The sequence below is a fragment of the Gavia stellata genome, chromosome 4 (genome assembly GCF_030936135.1).
Source record: "Gavia stellata isolate bGavSte3 chromosome 4, bGavSte3.hap2, whole genome shotgun sequence".
Classification (NCBI taxonomy): Eukaryota; Metazoa; Chordata; class Aves; order Gaviiformes; family Gaviidae; genus Gavia; species Gavia stellata.
Window position 1 is genome coordinate 43,160,771 of NC_082597.1, and position 18,486 is coordinate 43,179,256.

The following is an 18,486-nucleotide window of genomic DNA, read 5'->3' on the forward strand; positions in this document are numbered from 1 at the left end:
CCTTTATTATGGATTAACGGCAAAGTCTCTACAAGACAGTTCTAAAATAAATAAAATAAAATTACTGATTTGTTACAAATTTTTAGGAAGATTATTCTTCTTGCATGTTCATTGGAGATATGTAAATATAGGAAATGAGAAAAATTTATTAATTTCTCCCCCTATGTCAAGCTTCCTGAAAATTTAAGTTTTTGTAACTGTCCTATTTATTATAGAATATTATTATACAATCTGTTCCTGAAAATAGAGTTACTTACTGATATTTGTTTCTATATAGGAATTCCGTCAGAAGGTGATGCTGGGAACTCCTTTCCTAGTTATTTGGCTGGTTGGCTTTATAGCAGACCTAGACATTGATTCTTGGCTCATTAAGGGGCTGATGTATGGTGGCGTTTGGGCTATGGTGCAGTTTCTTTCAAAGTAAGTGTTTTACCAGGACACTGTCTGTTTAGTGTACACACAAGAAGTGTTTTGCTGGCGTCTGTATTGGATAAATAATCTTAAATATCAATTTTTTGTGTGTTTTTTCCACATGCAACATTAATTCTTTGTTGGAATTTTTTTATTACTATTTCTGGGAAAGATCTTGTGTGACTTGAGCTCTTGTAATGCTCTGTTGTCTTGCAAATAGCCATAGAATTACCTTGGGTGAATACAACTGAGCTAATAGAAGCTAACAGCAGAACAGAAATTCAGTCATTATCCAGAGGAGGGTGCTGAATGTCTGTCTATACAAAGAGTTATCAGCATGAATTTTGCAGAAAGCCGTCAAGGGGAAAGTTACTAGAAAGGAATAGAAAAAAGATATGTGCAAGTGTGCTATTAAAACCTGGGTTTTTTATAATTTAAACACCCAAAGGCATTTAAAGACTTTTATAGAGAGAAGTTAAGTCAGTGTCAGATTTTGTAGCTTCTGTTGTTGTGGAAAGGGGTGACTAAAGAAGAAGGCTGCTTTCTCATGTTTTTAATTTGTTACCTGATCATAAAGAATTTTAGTTGTGTTTGTCATTACTTTAACTATCTGTAGATGCACCTACGTATACACGTGCACACACACACATATGCAGGCATACTCCAACACATTTTCAAGATCTGTAGACTACTTCATCTATCCGTTGCCTTTTGTTGTCATGTGTGGCATGTATAGAAGTACTTGTTATTCTCGAGCTTTCTGCTTTTCTGGCATTGAATGTCATGTTTATTAGAACCACTTGCTTCTCCTTCCTTTCTGTTTAAAGAGGAAAGGAAAATATATCTGTTCCTTAAACCAAGTTTGTAGAATTTTAGTGAACATAGTACACTGTGAGGGAGGTGGGGGGTCATCAAGCTGCCTCTGCAGGATCTTGGAGATGATCTTTTCAGTCTTTTTGTTGTCTCTGAGGCTGTGCAATTTTTTGACCTTCTCCCACAATTTATTTGGCAATGCAAATCCTCAACTACAGCTGCTGCAGGAGGCAAGGAAAAGATTTCTTCAAGTTTCTCAAGATCTATGTTTTGAGTTTTATATTTGTGACCTACCTGACTTGTTTTCAGTATTAACATTCTTACTTGCTCTTTTCCTTTGTTTAATGTTTAATATAAATACTTTTTGAAGTGTTTTTCACAAAGCCCAAGTTTGAATGAAACTTTTGCTATTATTTTGGTAGTATTTCCTTTCCCCATTGAACTTTAGCTAATCTGCTTAGCTGTGTTTTCCTCCCTATTCCTTTCACACACAAAAAAATGCACAGAAATTGCTGAAAGAAAGATTACTGCTGAGTAACTACTGTGTGTCCAAATGTATATTCACTTACTACTCACCATCTCAGCTCATCTTCCTTATAGGATTTTCTCAAAAGACCTAAGAAACTTCCTTTAGAGAAGAGGCAGTTGCTGCAAGGGAGTAAAGGAGTGAAATGGAAACTACTCGGTGCACACATTTGTCTGTGGCAGCCCTGAGGGCACCACCAGGACAAAAAGCAAAATGCATCAATGTAAGGGTGTTCAGGCAGATGATGGAAGAATTTTTATTTCAAGGAGTTTAGTAGTTTAGAGTGTGACTTTTGGTATGTTTAGCAATTTTTTCTTGAATATAGAGTAACCTAGTCTCTCACATAGTTTGTCTCATCTTTAGCACTGAAATCTCATAAGTAAATGTAGTTTGCAACCAGTATCCCTGTAGGCTAGGAATCTCACAGGTTTCTAACTGCTTTCACAGAGTAGTTTTAGCATGAATATTTACTCATTCTACCTTTCTTGTCCAGTTATTGACATTCACTTCAAAAGTAAATATATAAATTTTAATTAAATAACTTTCAGTCATGATCCTTCATCTGGACAGGTTGAAAACGTGAATTTTTCATGAACTTTGAAGGTGAAAGTGAGGAAAATGTTTTCATGGTGTATTCTGCAATATCCCATATAGTACATATTTTAATGGGAAGTGTTTTTCAGAAACAGTAGGTTCAGGATTTACATTTTATAAGTTGAAACTTACCATGTGACATTGCTACTACTTTACAGGTCATTCTTTGATCACTCCATGCACAGTGCACTGCCTCTTGGAATATACTTGGCAACTAAATTCTGGATGTACGTGACGTGGTTCTTCTGGTTTTGGAATGATATCCTTTTTTGTGTGCGCTAATAAGCAAAATTTTTCATGTTAGTAGTATAAAGTAATACCTAGATGTAGGCTACATATTAGAGTAAGTAAAGTAATTAAAAATTTAAAAATGGCTATCTCCATTAAACATTGCTTTCTATATTGATGGTAGTTACTTTATCACTTGAAAAACATGCATGCTATTGCTTTGCTTCAGTAAGTGAAAGATTTTCCTCAAAATTGGCTTACAGTAGTCTGCAAGATTTCCTGTGCTTTACCAGTTTAAGTGGGGGAAATGTAAGCAACTCTATAAAATATGCTCTGGCTGTGAGTTGACAAGGTGTAATTGGCTGCATTTTTAGACACTGCTTTTCTGAAAAGCAGTAGGTAATTTCATGGTATATATAAATTCCACTGGAATTAGCTTTATAGTTAGTTCTTCCTAAAGATTTTGCAAATTCCATTTCGTACAAACTTTAGATATATTTGTCAACTGTATTTTCAGTCTTTGATGATATATGTATTAACAACACTAGATTATAGAGATTCAGCATATGCCCATCTTTTTATGTTTTTGACTGTTTGCCTAGATATGAACTTTTATACTCACAGGGGTAGAAATGGATTCAGAGTTCACTGAAGAATGTCAGTTATCCACCTTAAGGAAATAGATTCAAATTTTTAAAAAACTTTTTTGGGTATTGTAATTACAATAACCAAGAAAACAAAATAGAGATTTGATGTTTTATTAAATGTTTAAGACAGTTCTTATAGTTGTAAATAGTTGAAGTGTACTTAGTATTTATGATGGATGTTGCCTTGACTTTTCTAGAAACTGTTTTTCTTTTCATTGTCAAAGGAATTACCATGAAATAGGATAGAAGCAGTGCAACCCTTTTATCATCTTGTTAATATGTTCTCCAACCTTAGCTAAATGAGCCTCACATTTTTTAGTTGAGAACAAAGAGGAGACCCTGCTTCCATGCTGACAGTGTTTGCAAAGGTACTGCTGTGAATAATAGCAGTCCTGTGTGACTGGAGATGACTGCTATTTCATGTTTAAAAAATGTAAAGATGAAAATCTAGTAGCTGTTAAGGGAAAAAAAAAAATTTATCAATATTAGCATGTGTATGTCTTGAAATAGTTATTTAGAAATGCTGGTCCTACTACCAGTCTCTCTGTCTGGCCTGATTTTCTATGTTTTACTCAATTAAATTTACTAGTAACTGCAGAATGAGGAAAGCGAGTACAAAATGAATATGAAAAACATTTTAAAAAGCAATAGTTAAAATGGAGGTATACTTTTCCAGTTTTTATGGAATGGAGTAGAACTGTCTAAATATGTCATAGACTGAAGTTGCTTTCCTGTTCTTTTTGTTAAGTAAACCTGACTTTTGGCAAATAGTGAAATACAAGTTTCTGAGGCCGTTATAATAACTACACCATCTCACTTCTGAATCTTAGCTCTCCATACCTTGTGGGTTTTCCTTAGAAACTCACATTTGCTAATGCTACTACACGTTTTGAGTTGCAAATGTTGAGCTACTGTGAAATGCTTTCTTGTGCTAACATAACATCAGCTTGAACCAAATCTAAGAATGTGTGCAACTTTAAATCCAAGTCCTTGACCATATTAGAATGGCTGCACAGCCAACACAACTTGATGATGGCCTCTATCTTGATGTAGAAAGCTGTCCCTTAAGGCTGGCAAATTGTGAGATTTTTATTCTGAAGCTTGTATTTTCTTCATATTTGTACCAACTTGCTTAGATTTTTATTTCTGTTAGCTGTTCTCATTAATGTAACTTGATGTTTGGGGTTTTTTTGATCACAGAATAATACTCATTGTCCGCTAGAAGTAGTAACCATAGGCAATTAATTACCCTAATAAAGTCTGAATTCAGAATGTCAATAAAATACTGTACTGCTTCTGTAATTTAAGGTAGGTGCCTCAAAACCTTTGCAAGTCTTTTTGTACGCATAAGTAGTAGTCTAAAAACTTAGTTACTAATTGCTTTCATTAGAACTGACACAGTTCTCTGACAAGCAGTTTTAGAGACTTAGTGCTTGAGGCCATCTTCCTTTAATTGGTGATTTTTAATTAGAAGCCTTTGTAATAAGATTCCAAATCATTCTTCTTCTTCTGGAAAATTGCCCTGTAGCTTTACTGGAAAAAAGAAATTGCATGCCTGCTCTATTTTTATAGCATGAGGCACAGCATTGTGGTTGGAGAAAGGTTACTTGTATTTTTACAGCTTTATATGATTACTTACAGCAGACCAGAGTACTACATAATACTTTGTAATGTTCAAGTGATAAAACCTGTCCTGGTAGTTTTCACAAATTCTGACACAAAATCTTTTGCTCCTGAAAAAAGTTTCCAACCTTAAACAACTATCACAAATTGCCTTACTGGGACTTTATATTATAAAGAATATAAAGGTCTTAATTGCTGCAAGTGTTACTTTAATATTCAGGTGTTTGGTAAGAAATTCTTTTCTTGTAGTTAATGTTGAAGGTGTCTGGAAGATCATTTGGTCTTCTGGGTTTAATCCTAATGAGACCGAAAAGGACAGCTGAAACAATGTATCATAAAGAACAAACCCACCCAGAGATTAGCAGTGCGTTCTCTTGTCTTTCAGGGTGGTCATATGAAAAATAAGTCTATAAATTCTATGGCTTAATGGTGTGGCTTCTGAAAGACCAGACTTGAAAGTAAATGAAAACAGTTTAGATGTATCTAGTATACTGAATTTTTATAAATGTTCCATTTATTGGATTTTTTTCAGCAGCTTCTGAGTCTGGTATATTTGTTAAAACAGAAATCCTATTCTTGCTGCGAATGAGGAAGTTATGATCTGTGTATTTATGGGTATATGAGTCTATTGTCCTATGCTTCCCTGCCGCTGTTTTGCTGCTGTTTTGCTGCTTCCCTTTAACTGTATTTTGTCCATAACAAAGGATAGTTATGTCATGCTCTGTTAGTGTATTCTGATCTTCTACTGTTTGCAGAGCAGGGGGGAAATACCCTGAAAAATCTTACACACTAGGTCACTATAATTTAATTTAGTTTTATTTTTAAAGGAGAAAAAAAAAAGATTTAGAAGTGCGCTTTTAATAACATGAGACTAGAATTTCACATTTCATTTGCTTTCATTAGCATTTATAGGTAGAACATTCTCTTGCGTCCTGTAAAAGTTCAGGGCACATGTACTGAGTTCATACTCAGTTGTTCACGCAGTCTTTTCAGTTCCAGCTGAACAAATAGCACCTGTTATGTTAGAAGGTTCTTATACTGCTCTGTTTTTCTAAGATGTCAGGGTTTGCTGTAACCCAAAATATTCACAGTATTTTTTTTTTTGGTTCTACCATTTCTATTTGGAGTGTGCAGTTTTCATTAATTAGGTTTTTTTGGTATAGCATACTACTTGCAATGCTGAGATAATGAGATGATACAAGACAATTTATAATTTTTAAAATAATTTATCATTGACTAATACTGTATTGATTATCTTATTTAAAATATACTTCATGTATTGATGGATTTTAGGTGAAAGAAAACAATGCACACTTTTTCAATTAGGGATAATTTTAAAAACTGGATGTAAGAGAATTCATGATGATTTTCATGCTTTTACAAAGCTGTTACAATAGCATAGTGTTTTAAAAACTGTAACAAGCCAATTGGTACAGTTAAGCAGTTAAAAACAAAAAAACCCATTCATATTACCCAAATTAGCCTCAGTAAAACAGCAAAAAGCCTTGCATGCAGAAAGAAAGAAGCTAGCAGCCATGTTTCTGGAGGAACCAAAGACCCCAAAAATCCAAACCCCAGGCCCAGCTATCCAGAACTTCTGTTCCCGTGTCTAAATATGTTTTTCTAAATGAAAAAAAAAAAAATAAAAATTGTGGAGTGGGGGAGATGGTAGTGAATTAATTTTTTTTGCAAGCTAAGGGATTTTTTTATGTTAAATAGAAGATGGAGGTAGAGAGCTTTTGCAGAGCTTCAGTTGATTAAAAATGGATTTTGTCTAATAAGTGTCAAATGAGGCTTCTTGTGTAGCTGTCTGCTGTATCTACCTGGACTCTTGGATCCAGATGTACAGCTGTTATGAATTGGCATGTTCATTAGCATGTATTGATCTCTGACAGCTTACACTGGCTACAGATTTTTGTCTTTAGGAGAAAAGGACTTCATTACTGGATTTGTAGTTAGTGGAACGGAGCATCTTGGTATATAATGTGCATTTTGGTTTGGTTTCAGACTCTTGGATGACATGTAGCTGTGATAGCAGGAAGCTGCATGTGTTTGGGCCCTTACAGTTCAGGATGAAAAATTAGCTCATCACATGTTTACCTCACTCATGGGTTGTGGGGTGCTTGTTGGGTTTTAATTTTCTTTTTAATGAGATCATCTTTTTGGTTCCAAGTGGTTTCCTGGAATGATTTTCAGCCCATTGTACTTGTTCTAATAATTAAAGGATATTGATTACGTCTAAAAGTAGGAAGTGTTTCATAGGTGTTTCTGCTTTGTCTGTCACAATGAAAACTGGGGAAACCTCGTAAAAGACAGCACATTGGTGACAGTGCAGAAGGTGAATGCCTGCTATATCATGCATTTTGCGGCCCTTAATAATACGGTAATGTATTTTTCCTTGCGTAGTTGTAGATGAGGATGTTAGGACAAACTGAGGCACTCTCTCTGGAGAACCAATTCCTGACTCTGTAGCTAATGCAAACCTACAACAGTTTCTTGCGATGGAGAGTTTTGAGAGAAGTCTGTGATACAAGTTGCTAAAATCTCTTTGGAAGCAAACTTCAGAAGGGAGTTTACCATAATTTTAGATACTTCTAGTGTGGACATCCATATCTAAGTTAGTTGTTTAAGCTCTTTTCATAGCCAGTGGAGAAAAATAGCCACTTGTAGGGCACTGCTTCTCTGACTTACTTTAAATATCTTGATACTGAAGATAGATTGGATGTGGCTTTTTCCTTTCTGTTCTGTATGAAGGCATTATGAATGATTTAAGGTAGGTGAGATGAATCCCCCAGTTTGAGTTGTTTATCTACATCAGATGCCAGAAATATCCTGGAGAAGACAATTCTAACTTTCATTTCTCCTTCAAAGTCTGGTTGGTTTTCATCCCTTTTCCCCAGTTTTGCTTAGAACATCTGAGAAGTGGGTTTTTGAAGATACTAATGAAAAATACCACTGACTTTGTCTTTCTCCATTTACGTAGTTACTGCTCATCTATACTTAACTCTACTTTCTCATGTAGTCTCCCAACATCTTCCATCCTCAGCTCAGAAGTACCTTATCTGCCACCATTTACGCTGTTAGTGTTGCACAAATCTGACACCACCGTAATAAAAGGAAAGGCAAAACTTAAACTCTGTGGGGAGTCTCATATGCTCTCTCTGTATTTTATGGAGTAAAATGGGGGAAGGGTATGTTCAGAAAAATACTGCATACTGAATTTCTACTCGTGTGGCTTGGACCCATGGACAGCTTCTTTATCACACAGGTTATCTAAATTTTAGTCAGTAAAAAAACAATTCCAAAACTTTAAGGTTATAAAACCCCTTTTAATGGGTAGAAAATAAATTGTCTTTCCCCCATCTTCTTTAACAGTCTAGACATGGTGTATAGTAATTAGGAATGGGTCATATAATTTTCTTCAATTGTACCTTTATTGTTTGTAACAGATGTCCGATAAAGGTATTTTTAATGAAAAAACAGTTTTCACTGTTGTGGCAAAACCCCCATGATACTTTTAGTATTCTAAAGAAAATGTAATCTCTCTCTAGCTATATAAATAAGTTGAACCAGCTTATTCTTGGCAGAGGTAATTTTAGAAGAAGGATAGGAAGAAATTAGATCATATAAATATTGAAGGTAGAGGTTGTCACCTGTAATGTATCAAATAGAACTGCGAGTGTTTAGGTTATAGTATAGCTGGTGGTTTTTTTTCTCCCTATTATAAACTTGCTGGAAACAGCTTGTTAGAGGAAAGATTAATTAGCCTTTAGTGAGTGAATACAAACATTCTACTATATAAGGTACATGATTAAAATTTTAACTTAACTTGCCAGTATTTTTTTTATGATAAATTCAAATTCCTCCCCTCAACAGAAGGAAAACAAAAGTTATTCGGGATACACTTAACATGAATAATGAGACTTTCTTAGCATTTCAGAAGTCAAAAAGAGGCCTTACTTGTATTTATTCATATTTCAGGGTTCTTTCACATCAAAAGAGCAGTGTAAAAGGATTTGAGATACTTCCTGTTTTTCTATAGAAATTCTGTTTTTTTCATTTAATATTTGCTTGTATCGGTACCATGTAGATTTGTTTATCAATGTTTTATGTAATTTTTTTTCTTAATACTGCTTAATGCCTTCAATAAACATTTTTTCCAAGAACAGGGTCAAACAGAACAGAATATACTTGTAGATATATTAGTAGAATGTATTTGAGCATCTAGTCTAACTTCAAAATCTGATTTTTTCAAAGCATGCAAAAATGTTTTTTCTTGTTGTTTTTGAAGTGGTGTATACCAACTCAGTACAGATTGCTATGTAATGCTTGTTTTTAAGTCTTACATGCGGGTTTTGTAATGCAAACACACAATATATTAAACTTTAATTACAGTAGAAGTTTTAATGACTACTGAAGTAGAGAGAAATATTCATCTAAGTTACTCAGAATGTAGTGTAATTGGAGTGTGCAGTAATTTGTGCCTTAGTAATAAGTGTCCTTTTTGCCTGGATAATGCTGTAGAGGCTTCTGCCACCACAGCTTTGTCAAATATGGCATCTCCTTGCAGTTATGACTGACAGCTGACGGGTATCTTTCGTCAGGTTGATCAAGTCTTTTGTAGGTTTATCAGAGTAAATAATTTTCCGCCTTTTGTGGAAGAGGCATGTCTGAAGTATTTGGTTTTTCAACAGCATTGCTAAGAAATGTTTTAATTCTGTGAAGAAATGTCAAGTGTTGTAAGACTAGGCGTGTTATATGGCAAGTCATTCAACACAGGAAATATATTTTAAAACTAATGGTTATTTTCTGTCTTTATATGGTAATTGATTTTATAAACACTTCCAGTGAATATAAAATCCTGTGGTTTTGTAAGTATTAGATGTATTAGTATGTTAAAAATAACTTTCATTGATGTAAAATATGGGCATCGCCTTGTGATAGGACCAGGTTTCAGACAGTACCTTTCTTGGAGATAAGTGGTGTTGAGATGTGATTGCCATGCAACAGTGGTCTTTGTAGCACAATTCCTTCTATGGCCAGAAACGGTCCTTTCTATGATCTAACGGGAATGTCAAGCCACTGAAGACATAGGCAGTCAAATTACTATCTTATAAATAGAGCTCTGAAATGTTTATTGTGAAAACAGGAAATACTTTAAAGAAGATAAATTTCATGGAATTTAATTTATTTAAAAGGGAAAATAATTACAAAAACTGAACTGTCATTACTCATTCTTTAGAAGGGTAAGTGCTTTAGAAATGCCTCATAGAGAACAGCATTTTAAAAAGTAAGTTTTCAAGTTTTTGAGCAATAAAAAATACTGAGTACCAAGCTAGTTCTTACAGCAGTGCTGAATTTTGTTAATTCAGAAGACTGTGACTCAAGGGCATTCATAAAAATTAAATTTATTTATATTTTATTTCAGAATTTTAGTGGGTATTTTCAATAGGAAATTTGGTTTTAAACTTTAGATTCCTTGACTTCAAACACATCTCAATTTTTTCTTTATACATCTTCCATTCCTTGCTAATAGCGTTGCACTTTTCTACAATTTTGGAAAATCCTGGAAATCTGATCCGGGAATTATCAAAGCCACGGAAGAACAAAAGAAAAAGGTAAAGCCATGAGATATGTGAAATTTGATCTTCAGCAGCTTGCCACCAGTTGGTCAGAGTAGTTTTCTGTTCAGTACATGAACTTTCAATAAACTGTTGTATAATAAAAAGCCTAAAATGCTGAAAAGTTTTCCTTTCACTTGTCATCCAGGTTTTTTTACATTTGGAATATACGTTCAAATGCTTACTGGTCCAAAGCTACATTTAGATAATTTGAGTAACAAAATCACAACTTAGATTTTCAAGGTAAAGTTTAAAAAGCAGTTGGGTGAAAATGAAAATGTGAAATTTCAGAATTTTGCCTTACTGAAACAAGTGACCCATTATGGGATAAGTGTTAGTTAATTTGATTGTAAAAAAATTTCCAGCCATTAAAGCAGCTCTAGTTTTCCTTAACTTTGTGTCTAAAAGTATTGGACTGACTGAGGATTAAAATACCCAAAACCCCAGGCAGTCTGGGATGGATTTTTTTTTTTCTTTCGGTTTAAATATTGGAGAAAATATGGATGATCTAATGATATCTTTCTAAGACTTTATAACACTATTGTTAGCATTTCTAATTTTTTTTTTGTTGAAGTACATTGTCCTCAGCAGCCAAACTCAGCATTGAATATTGCAAAATCATAGAAGCAGCAGAAACATTTTGTTTTGGGCAAGTTTCCCAGAAGCTCACATCCTACCAAAAGTGAGTTTTGTGCTTCTACTTCATGCTCATTCCACCTGTGTGGATTGAAATCTGATGCTTGGAATTATGGCCCTCTGTAGTGATAAACGTGTAATAGCTTTTTAAAACTATGTTATAGCTATAAAGCTGGTTGTGATAGCTTAAGTGATTTTTGTTTTCTTCGATAGATTATTACTGAGTTGATAGTCAATGTGCAGATTTACTTATGCAAATTCCCTTTCTGTTATTGCAAATTTGCCAAAGTAAGTTCCAGACTAAATTCTCTTCCTTCAACTGGACTGAGTCAGCCATTGTACTTTGGTTTGGATTCAGCAAATTGCACAAATATGCAATTCATTTGATCTACTTGCTTAAGCAGTTAAGTGTGGTTACAAAAGCTTTACTGAACTGGATAGGAATTGTAAAATGCATCTTCTTCAGTCAGATGCATATGGCTATGAATGTTTTGGATGTCTTACATTGCAGCTAACCAAATTGTGAAATGATCTGTTATCAGGGGCATAAACCACTGTAGGGTGTGTATTTTGCATTTGTGCAGTATACTGCTTTCTCCTGTTTTTGCAATTTGTCTCCAAATGTTTTATGTTGATTTAGCCTTTAGCTTTGGAATATGCAACCAAAAAATTCTTTTCATTCCAGATGACCAAGTTAATTATGTTTGGAAATGCATAGTAAGCAACAATTTCAGATGTTTATTCTTCCGATATGTCATGCCCTTTCTTCTGTGTTACAAAACAATCCAAGTCACTCTTAAAAGAAGTTAGTTGATGAGAAGCTCAACATGAGCCGTCAGTGCGCGCTTGCAGCCCAGAAAGCCAACCCTATCCTGGGCTGCATCAAAAGAAGTGTGACCAGCAGGTTAAGGGAGGTGATTCTCCCCCTCTACTCTTCCCTTGTGAGACCCCACCTGGAGTACTATGTCCAGCTCTGGGGCCCCCAACATAAGAGGGACATGGACCTGTTGGAGCGAGTCCAGAGGAGGGCCACAAAAATGATCAGAGGGCTGGAGCACCTCTGCTATGAAGACAGGCTGAGAGAGTTGGGGTTGTTCAGCCTGGAGGAGAGAAGGCTCCAGGGAGACCTTACAGCAGCCTTCCAGTACCTGAAGGGGAGCCTACAAGAAAGCTGGAGAGGGACTTTTTACAAGGGCGTGTGGTGATAGGACAAGGGGTAGTGGCTTTAAGCTGAAAGAGCATAGACTTAGATTAGATATTAGGAAGAAATTCTTCAGCATGAGGGTGATGAGGCACTGGAACAGGTTGCCCAGGGAAGTTGTGGATGCCCCATCCCTGGAAGTGTTCAGGTCCAGGTGGGATGGGGCTTTGAGCAACCTGGTCCAGTGGCAGGTGTCCCTGCCCATGGCAGGGGCATTGGAACTGCATGATCTTTAAGGTCCCTTCCAACCCAAACCATTCTATGATTCTATGAAATAAATAATAAATAAACAATTCCAAGTTTTCAAAATCAAATATTAATAGTTCAAAAGCACAGGAAATAGACCCAACGTTTACAAACCACAAAAATATGGCTCTAATTTTGAGTACTCCTGGGTCTCTATGCTATAATCTCTAAGGAGAATTACATTTAAGTGGTTTATCTGCTCTTGTTCAATTCTGTTCTTCTCAGCTTTGGGGTCTTGCTAGTGGATAATACTTAACTCCAGTGCTGAGCATCACAGCATGTACATCCTTTGTGCATCCTTTCATTAGTCTGTCGTTTAGTTCTATGCACCCACTGAAATCAGAAGAACTATTTATGAAATTGTCCAAAAATATATTAAGATACCCAAAACTACATCAATAGCATTGAACTCATGGTAATTATGTCTTGCTGGGTTTTTTGCTTTCTGTTCATCTGGTTTGTTTACAAAAGTTACTCTTGCGAGGGAGGCTCTTTAATTTCAAGTCCTGTAGTGGGATATGTTGTTAGAGTGGTGAGGGATGGCAGAGGGCGATGAGAAAGGCATGGAGAGTACTGAAGTTGGCAAGATGCAAGAGGGAGATGGAAGGGCTTGTGAATGGCTGTAGTTGGCTGGAGAAGGGATCTAAAGGGTTGCAGTGGTGGAGGCAAGAATACTGGGCCAATGGAAATGCAACAAGCAATGAGAATAAATAGTCCAACTTTCAGAGCTTTGTTAAAAAGCGTTAGAAAACTAAAGATTGTTCCTTATTTACCTGAAATCAGCAGGGAAAGCATTAAGACGCTGATTTGCCCTCAGACTGTTGACTGTAGCTTTTACTGGTCACTTTGAGGAAAAGTTTCCATAAATTTTTTTCTAACCAGTTATTAAGTGTAGCATTTTGGAGGAAAACTTCTGTGGCCTCAGTCAAGATACCCACCTTAGTGGTCATCATCTAATTAAGGAAGTTATATTACTGTGATGAGAGAATAGTTGTAAGGACTATTTTATTGCTTCTGCAGTTAGAAACCACCTTGATGTGTATGATATACGTGGTTCGAAAGGGAGCAGTAAATTAATCTATTTGCCATTAGGCTATTTATGCTGAGCAAATTCCTTCTGGTTCAAGGAAGGCTATTCTGGCAAAAGATGTTTTCAGGATATTTTCCTTGTGTTGCAAATGTCATTTAGGTCTCACATGGCATGATTTCAGCTGCTGAATTTTAAAACTTCTTGGAGACCGTTTAATGGAATAATAGGTTCCTTCTATTCCAACAATGAAGTGGGTACTGAAGGAGTGTACAAAATTAAAAAAGCTAGCATTTAGTGTGAAGGTATAGGCATGCTTTAACTGATACCTACTTCTGTGTATCAGTTGACCCGTAAGTATAGCATTATGTGTCAGAGGAGGTTTGGTTTGCATTCTTTCTTTTCTTTCTTGAAGCTTCAACGTCTGAGGAAAGAGGTGAATATAGATTTAAAAGTTTTGATGGGATACATCTGGAAAGAAAGTCTGGTATTTAGACTGGCTGATCCTAGCTAGTTTTATTTGTGTTCCTGTTTAGAAATTCAGCTGCATTAATTTTAGTAAGTTTAACAACAGGTTAGTCAAACTGGTGCTAATCACTGTGTGGATGTATCAAAATTGATATAAGCTTGCTTTTTCTCTAATTAAACCTAACTAGAGTAGAAATAAGTATGAGCTATAGTTAATTTAGAAGTAAATGTGCATATTGGTTTAACAAAGTAAGTTTAAAATCAGTTTCAGCTGAATTCAAGTTGTTCCTGTGTGTAGAAAGTACCTGAGCTGAATAGAGTTCACAGTCCTGGGTCTGAGAAGCAGCTGTTAAAATGGTTGTCAGCATTTGTTTATATGCTAAATTCTCATTTCTTTTTTTCTGCAGACAATAGTAGAACTTGCAGAGACAGGAAGTCTGGACCTCAGTATATTCTGCAGTACCTGCTTGGTAGTGTATCTTTTAATCGATTGCAACACTGATTTTCTTCTTATTTTTTTTAATGCTAGGCCAAAATGAGATGTTCCTATACTGAACACATTTTTGACCTTAATAATGCAATTTCAAGGGCAGGATTCATTTGTAGTCTTTAATTTAAGCAGTGTTTTCAATAAATAATGTATCTGTACACAAAAAAACCTGCAACAATAAGAGGAAAAAAATTATCACTGTGGAAATAACTTGCCAGTGTCGAAATCCAAGTACCCAATATATTTACCAAGATGGTTGGTTATACACCTAACAAGTTTTGAAAAATCACAGGTGACATTCCACCAACTCTAACTCACAGTAAAATTATGTGGTGCTTTTTTTCAAAAATCAAGTGTATTTCTCAATTTGACAGTATTCAGGAGGGGGGAAAAAAAAAAAATCTTAATTTTTGTAAAGCTTGCTAAATTGCGAGCAAATACTTTTCTTGGACTAGTTAATACTTAGTTTCACCACAGAAAATTGGAAAGGAAATAACGGCTTAAGGAAAAAAAAAAAGTAACCATGGTAAATGTTTCTTTTGTAGAAAGTTAACTAGTAAATATAAAATTATCAAGGTTATGAGTGTTACACTATAATGCTCTGACCCATGTAGAACATGAATGATGTTAATATTCCCAAAATTTAATCTGGAAGATTACGTACAGATGTGGCACCTTAAAAACTACGTGTGTGTATATACATATATATCTCAGACCACTTACTATCAGGGATTTTTTATTGCCAGTTTATATTTCTTTCAAAACATAACCTTTAAAAAAAAAATGTTCGGAGTAACTTAGCATTTTAAGTTCCACCGATTTCCACTTCTTGTGTCATATTGGTGTCTTTAGAAAATAAGCTGGAAGAGCTTACGTTAGAACTTAGTTATGAATGATACTGACAAAATCATGGAACTCAAACTTACTCTGTATTTTCATTGTTAAAAAGCTGAAATGAAACTAGGTGCTATATAAAGCTCAATAGCCAGAGGGGATAGGAGAACTTTGTGTGGGGGAAAAAAAATTCTTTATATAACAGAAGTAGTGTGAAAATTATTTCAGTGAGGTGGTATAGATGTTTGTGTTAAGTAGTGTATGGATTAAGATTTATAGCTAAGATTGCTTTTAAAATTAGCATAAAGTTTGGAGTTTTCTAAGGGCTTAACAACAGAAAAAACAACTTACATTTAAATTGAGGGGGTTTTTTCCTATATAAAAATGTCAGGGTTTTTTTCTATTCTGAACAAATGTTAATAACCATTACAGATACGGAAGCCAGTGAGGTCCAAACACTGTGGTGTATGCAATCGATGTATAGCGAAGTTTGATCACCACTGCCCGTGGGTGGGTAACTGTGTAGGTGAGTAATTTGCTAAAATGCGGTATTGTCTTAACAGATAAAGAAGTGAAAATCTTCTGAAATTGACTCTGGGTGTTGTGCAGGATTTTGTCTGTTGTCATTTCACGGTGACAGGGGCTTGGCTTCTGCCAAAGTCTGAGAAAAACTGTTGAGGACTTTTGGTAAAAGGAAAAAAGTTTTCGATATTGAGCTTTATTTTTTATACATGCAATTCTCGGCATTATTCTCATTTGTATTGTCTATTATATACCCACCCTCAAAATTGTTCTGTGTCTAATTCACTTTCCTAGCTATATATTTTTATTAACATAAACTCTAGTAATTAAAAGCTGCAAAGCTTAACTGCTTTTTGATGTTTGCAGAAAAGGCATGTACCAATTCCACAACTGACTATTACATGAGATAAAAATTTTCATCTTTACCAATGATTTTTAGTAATCTAATGGGAAAGTATATGTATTCAAAGATGTCATGATTATAGCAGTTAGATACAGAATGACTTTCTATTGAGGTATTCTCTTTTTTAACCCCCAGGTAGTCATTTATTCTCCCCAGTGATGTTGAAAGGAGCGGATATAGAACAGGAATAAAGTCTCTAAATGCTACTATTCCCTGTCATACTTTTTGAGAAACTTACTTGAAAGCCATTATTATGCAGGAAGTACTGAAGACTTCGCAGCTAGGAAATGAGTGCAGCTTTCTTCAATGGTTTATTTTTTTAGGACACAAGCAGAGGTAACTTTAATCTTGGGAAGGAATTAGGACCTGGATTCATTGACAGCTGACAGCCAATAAATGCTTCATTGTAGTCCTTCCAAATATATATAATAAGGGATAGTCACAGTGGTTTGGTCTAATGATCAAGAGTAAAATAGTCAGTGCTGGCATTTGAATTATAATAGAACATCACTAATGTCTCATTGAGATGGACTTATATCACTCCCTTCTATTTTATATTTCCTACCAATGTTACTGCCTGAGCTGCTTTTGATTTATATTTCAGATGTTTTACAATGAAGAACTAAGAAATTTTTGATTAAAACAGGCAGGGGGGCATGAGCTCAGGTTTTGAACAGTGTTTAGTGACAGTTTGTTTTGCAAGAGTGCTGAGGAGTACTTGTCAATGGGACAGAAAAATCCATTATTTTAATCAGTAACTGGAAAAGTATTAAAAACGGGTGGGGGAGGAGAGACCTTAGTCTGTGTGTAATAAGAGAGTATGTGAGTAATGGGACTAAGTTAGGTGAAGGAAATGGTTTTTAAAAAACAATGGTGATGGAAAAGCAGAATCCTACTAGTGGTCTTGTACAGTTGGGGATAACTGGAGGTAAAAGTAAACATTAGGATGCTTGAAAGTATGCTGGGAAAAAAAGCATTAGAAATCACACTATGGGAACAGCCCTGAACTGGAGGGAGTGATGACCTTATATGGCTTTTCTGTGTCTCTCTGATTGGTACATGGTGACTCTGAGCATAGGATTACAAAACAGAATCCATTCTTAAAACAGCATTCATAGTATGTTCGCCAAAAAGTGAACCATGAATCACGCCTTTGTGGAAAGATGGAATTTGGAAATGTTTTACGTAGTCTTCCTTTGAATGTGTTAGAAGGATAGGAATTTTACTAAAGATAGGACAGAGAAATATTGTAAGAGTGTGTATAGACACTGTAAAGTAAATCCTCTGGGGATAAAACTTGCCACATAAAGAGGCTGAGAGAGAATAGTTTTACCACTCTGAAGAAGTTCACAAAAAGCGCAGACTATTTGAAAAATAAATAAATTGGCAATTGGGGCAAATTATTTTCATCATACCTGCAAAATTTTAGTTAAAATTACAGTTAGCAAGTCTCTAAAAGTGATTATACCTATCTTTTTAATGGAGTATCAAAATGGCATTATGTTTTTTACAGTTGGTTGATGGAAAATGAAAAATAACAGATTTTATTAAACTTGCAATTGCATTTCAATCACAAACTGCAGACTTGCAACAGAAATTTCATTTTCAAGTAACAGCGTGAAAGGAGTTAGAGCCAAATTTTAAACCGTTATGTCACATCGGTTATGGTGATGTTGTCCTGAATTATTGTTCTGATAGCAGTGACTGAGAAGGTAGGTCTTGTGTATATGAGAAATTACTTTATGGTTTAGAATAATGATCACTTTTTTCCCCCCAGTAAAGATTGTTCTCCAAGAGGCTAAATGTAGGAAAAATTAAGAAATTAACCAACTGTCTAAATCATGCAATATAACTCCATCAGTAAAAAATCACTTATTTTTATTATGTGTTATTACTTATGTATAATATAAGCACAACCATATAAAAGAAATTAGCAACAATTCTTACAGCATTGTTTTAACTGTGGGGGATAACTGATTGTGTTCCTGCCAGTCCAGGGTAAAACTGTAGAGAATGGTGTTGTGTTTTGCCCAATCTTATTTCAGATACAGGGGAAAGGCAGTTTCTCCACTTTCTTTTTCCAAAGGCTTTTTTTTAACTGTGACCAAAATTATACCTGTCTTATTTATAGTTTTAAATGCTACACATATGATTTTACCAAACACAGACGGAGTTCCTGTTAAGCAGAATTTGATT

General features: G+C 35.1%; 1 protein-coding gene across 1 annotated transcript in view; it reads left to right on the forward strand.

The window, feature by feature from the left end:
* The window catches only part of ZDHHC17 (zinc finger DHHC-type palmitoyltransferase 17), a 71,214-nt gene that overhangs the window by 46,291 nt on the left and 6,437 nt on the right, over positions 1-18,486 (forward strand). The window contains exons 9-13 of the mRNA XM_059815948.1: positions 278-420; positions 2,503-2,603; positions 10,336-10,460; positions 14,449-14,511; positions 15,798-15,891. Coding sequence (XP_059671931.1) covers positions 278-420; positions 2,503-2,603; positions 10,336-10,460; positions 14,449-14,511; positions 15,798-15,891 — 526 coding nt within the window. The remainder of the gene's footprint in view (positions 1-277; positions 421-2,502; positions 2,604-10,335; positions 10,461-14,448; positions 14,512-15,797; positions 15,892-18,486) is intronic.